Source organism: Chiroxiphia lanceolata, chromosome 1, assembly GCF_009829145.1.
Source record: "Chiroxiphia lanceolata isolate bChiLan1 chromosome 1, bChiLan1.pri, whole genome shotgun sequence".
Classification (NCBI taxonomy): domain Eukaryota; kingdom Metazoa; phylum Chordata; class Aves; order Passeriformes; family Pipridae; genus Chiroxiphia; species Chiroxiphia lanceolata.
Genome location: NC_045637.1, coordinates 86,017,453 through 86,022,127, shown reverse-complemented (window position 1 = coordinate 86,022,127; position 4,675 = coordinate 86,017,453). Strand labels below are relative to the sequence as shown.

The 4,675-nt window shown below is 54.1% G+C and overlaps 1 protein-coding gene across 1 annotated transcript; it reads left to right on the top strand.

The window, feature by feature from the left end:
• Positions 1-592: 592 nt before the first annotated feature.
• On the top strand, positions 593-4,120 carry FOXC1 (forkhead box C1). The gene is made up of 2 exons (XM_032675756.1): positions 593-2,500; positions 2,710-4,120. The coding sequence occupies exon 1, from the start codon at positions 639-641 to the stop codon at positions 2,352-2,354; it is 1,716 nt and encodes a 571-aa protein (XP_032531647.1). The 5' UTR covers positions 593-638; the 3' UTR covers positions 2,355-2,500; positions 2,710-4,120.
• Positions 4,121-4,675: the final 555 nt, after the last annotated feature.

Genomic DNA, 4,675 nt, shown 5'->3' with positions numbered 1-4,675 from the left:
CAAAAGTTCAGGAGTTTTTCCGATGCTTCCCAAAGCAGCCTGCGACTGAAAAAGAGACTGAAAAAACCGAGAGGGAGAGAGAGAGGGAGACTTTGCACTGGGAGATCGGGAAGGTGGATTTTTTTTTCTTCTGCTCGCTTAAAAAAAGCCGACAAAACACATCCCTCTACTTTTGTCCCTCCTTTGCAGACAACTTGTTGCAGATCCCCGTGGAACAAGGAACTGGGACCGTGGGAGCCTCTTTGCAAAGGTTTTATTTTCTTAATACTCTTTCTGCGTTTGGAAGTTGCTTTCTCCGCTGCGATTACTTTTTTTTCCCCTCCGCCGTTTTCTTTTTTAAAACATTTTTTCCATTTTTTTGCCCCCCTCTTTTTTTCCCTCCTTTTTTGATTTTTTTTCCCCCTCCGCGTGGAGCGCGGGAGCTCGCCGGTGGGCTTTCCTGGGCGAAGAAGAGGAGACTTTCGGCGCTGCCGTCGTTATTCTTTCTCCCTTTTACCGCGCTCCGCCGGGGGGGTGGGGGGGTGGGGGTTGCCCGGCCGCCCGGTCCAGCTCGGTCCGCGGAGCGGCGGAGGGGTGGAGGGGGAAGGGACGCGCTGTTTGGTCCGGCGGGGAGGGTGGGGGAAAGCTGACGGGAGGACATGCAGGCTCGCTACTCCGTGTCCAGTCCCAACTCCCTGGGAGTGGTGCCGTACCTCGGCGGAGAGCAGAGCTACTACCGCGCCGCGGCTGCGGCGGCCGGCGGGGGCTACACGGCCATGCCGGCCCCGATGAGCATGTACTCCCACCCGGCCCACGAGCAGTACCCGGCTGGCATGGCCCGAGCCTACGGGCCCTACACGCCACCGCCGCAGCCCAAGGATATGGTGAAGCCGCCCTACAGCTACATCGCCCTCATCACCATGGCCATCCAGAACGCGCCCGATAAGAAGATCACTTTGAACGGGATCTACCAGTTCATCATGGAGCGGTTCCCTTTCTACCGGGACAACAAGCAGGGCTGGCAAAACAGCATCCGCCACAACCTCTCCCTCAACGAGTGCTTCGTCAAGGTGCCCCGAGACGACAAGAAGCCCGGCAAGGGCAGCTACTGGACCCTCGACCCCGACTCCTACAACATGTTCGAGAACGGCAGTTTCCTCCGCCGTCGCCGCCGCTTCAAGAAGAAGGACGCCGTCAAGGACAAGGAGGAGAAGGACCGCCTGCACCTCAAGGACCATGCCCCGCCGCGCCCGCCGCCGCCCGCTGCCGCCGCCGCTGCTGAGCCCGAGGGCGGCCCCGCCGGGGGCAGCGCCGCGCCGCCGCCGCCGCCCGTCCGCATCCAGGACATCAAGACAGAGAACGGCACAGCCTCGCCGCCGCAGGCCGTGTCCCCCCCCGGCGCCGCGCCGCCGCTCGGCGCCGTGCCCAAGATCGAGAGCCCCGACAGCAGCAGCAGCCTCTCCAGCGGCGGCAGCCCCCGCAGCACCCTCCCCTCCAGCCGCTCCCTCAGCCTGGAGGCCCCCGAGCCCCCGCCGCCGCCGCCGCCGCCGCCGCCCCCGCCGCCCCCGCCGCCGCCCCACCACCACGGCCCGGGCTTCAGCGTGGACAACATCATGACCTCGCTGCGGGGCTCGCCTCAGGCCGCCGCCGAGCTGGGCGCCGGCCTCCTGGCCCCTGCCGCCGCCGCGCCGCGCACCGGCATCCCGCCCGCGCTGTCCCTCGGCGGGTACTCGCCGGGACACAGCTCCGTCTACGGCTCGCCCTGCGGCCAAGCGGCCGCCGGCTCCGCCGCAGGCACCTACCACTGCAACATGCAGGCCATGAGCCTCTACGCAGCGGCGGGCGGCGCCGACCGGCCCGGCCACCTGCCCGCCGCCGCCGCCAGCCCCGCCGAGGACCCACTGCCCGACTACTCGATGCCCTCGGGCGGCGGCGGCGGCGGTGGGGCAGGGGGCGGCGGCGGCGGCGGCGGGGCGCTGGGGCACGGCGGGCTGGGCGGCGCGGCGGGCGGCCACCAGGAGGGGCACCACCCGCACCCGCACCAGGGCCGCCTGGCCTCCTGGTACCTCAACCAGGCGGCGGCGGCGGCGGCAGCGGCGGCGGCGGCGGCGGGGGAGCTGGGCCCGCTGGCGGGCGCGGCGGGCTACGCGGGGCCGCAGCAGGGCTTCGCCGCCGCCCCGCGGGAGGTGTTCGAGGCGCCGCGGCTGGGGCTCAGCGCCTCGCCGGGCGGCGGCGGCGGCGGCGGCGGGGCAGGGGGCGGCGGCGGCGGCGGCGGCGGGGCGGGGGGCGGCGGGAGCTGTCAGATGGCCTTCCCCGGCAGCCAGCCGCTCTACCGCACCTCCGGGGCCTTCGTCTACGACTGCGGCAAGTTTTGAGCGCGCCGCGTCGCGGGGACACCGCGGGGACTCTGCTCTGCTCCGCACCGCGGAGGGAAGCGAGCGCATCGCGAAAAGCTTTTGTACAGAGACAGCCCCAAAAGCATGTCTTGGTTTGTTAAAGGACAGTGTTACTCCAATAACACGTAAGTTTTTTTTTTTTTTAAATTGCTTTGAAAAATACTTTTTTTTTCTTCCCACCCCGCGTCCCTTAAGGTATTGTCATGCCCCGTTTTTAAAAGGGAGCGAAAAGTCCAGCGTAGAGTACCAGCTTCTTCCCTTCTCCCCTTCCTCTTCTACAAGGACTTGTTTTAAAATGTAAATTGCGACATAGTAATTTATTTTTAATTTGTAGTTGGATGTTGCGGACCAAACGCCAGAAAGTGTTTCCCCCTTTCCTGAAAAATGACGTTAAAATTGACTGAAACGCTGATTTTTTTTTCACTATATAAAAAGGGAAACTGTATTAATCTTATTCTATCAATATTTTTCTTTTTTTTGTTGAAAATATTCTGAAGGTATTGCATTGTTTGTTTATTAATAAATTACCATTCAGTTGGAATGATACACGTCTGTATATTTTAATACTTTCATTTAGAGAGAGAAAAAGAGAGGGAAAAGGGATTTCATAACTAACTTTGTCGCTGGAACAGCTTGTTCCCCTCCGCACAAATTCCAAAGACCATTTAGGAACTGCCAGGTCGAAAAATCCCTTTTCAGTCTCTTCTGCAATATGTTCCACTTAGTCAGCTCGCCTTATCCGCTAGGAAAAAAATACTTTCCCATGGCAGCTCTGAGTTGGCAAATAAACAAACACGTTTTCTTAGCAATTAATGGGCAAGACCTGGAAACATTTGACCATACACAGTAGTATGACAAGATTATGGCTTTTTAAATAATATGCCTATGTAAGGATATATTAAGCGATAACTCCGAGATAGAAGTGCATGCAGTAGATCCCTGCCCTTGTGTAACTGTGTATATATATCGAGCTATTTGTTGGTCTCTGTGTGTTTCAAATGTATTTATATCTAGGATTTACATATGTACCTATATTTAAAGAAGGATTACGTAGTTATTTATAGCTTCATATACGCATTGCATATTTTTCTAAATTCCACAGTGTATAGCAGATGCCAAATCTGTAGTACGTTTATTCTTAAATATAATGCAAACATATAAATCACTGCGTTTCAGAATTAATAGCAATGCGTGCAATCACATCTGTGAAGCTGCTTCTGTAATACCTATTTTTAAAATACTATTTTATTTCAGGGGAAAAAAAGTAGTTGGATTAAAGGGTACTTGTACAGTCCACCCTTACATCTTTATAGTAGCTCTACATTACTCCCGTCCTTCAGGGACTTCACTGGTCTGTATCTTAATTGTTCGGACTGAAATTATTTTAAAACTATTTTGTGTGGGCGACTTTTTCGTATATAGTTGGAAGGGGGTTGTTTAATTTTTTTTTCTACTTCCCCCCTCATTTTTCCTTAAATCGGAAAAAAATATATTACCAGGGTAGCAGATGAGGGCTGCACAGACTGACATCTTGTCAGATCAAGGATTTTACCTTCTGGACAATTTGCTATTAAGAACCTACGAACCATGGGGGGGGGTCACCTTCCCTTTTTGTAAGTAACCACCAAAATGCAATAAATTCATTAACGTAAAAGAATCAGTCTTGTCAGTCATAGACTTGAGAATAAGCTTACTTGATTACAGATACTTAAGGCCTAAAATTTGCTTTCAAGGTAGTACAGTTTCCTAACAGAAGCTCTTATCTAAAGGGAACACTTAGCAGTAATTGCTGTTGCATTGTTAAGGGTTATACTGTAAATAAATACAAAAGTATTTACAGTTCAACCTTATTACCTCACTTTTGAGCTGTGCTTCCCTTCCAAAGCAATAATCCGAAAACACCTTCAGGAGATCGAATGAACATGGGGAAGTGTGTGTCATTTTATAACGCTGGCTTAGAATATGTTTTTGTGAGTATAGCATAGTCTTTGCTTTTTCGTGATAGTACCTATAAAAAAAAATCGACCTTATTTATATTTATTTGTTTGCTAAGTTGGGTAAGAGAAACTCAAATGCTTCATCGTCCGATTGTGGTAAAATTGAAGAGAATGACGAGTAAAGGCTGAGCGCCTTCGCTCCAGGGACACGTTTTAAATGCTGCTCCTCGTTTTTCACCAGTAAAGGGAAATAAAATGTTACCTATTGTCAGTCAGGCTCACTTTCTTCTCCCCACCGTCCCCTCTCCCTGTAGCGAGCGGAGGGGCAGCTAAACTTGGGGCTCCCTCCCACCCCCACTGCTT

Bases quoted from the DNA above. Each gene is read 5' to 3' on its own strand.
- FOXC1 (XM_032675756.1), top strand. From the start codon at position 639: ATGCAGGCTCGCTACTCCGTGTCCAGTCCCAACTCCCTGGGAGTGGTG.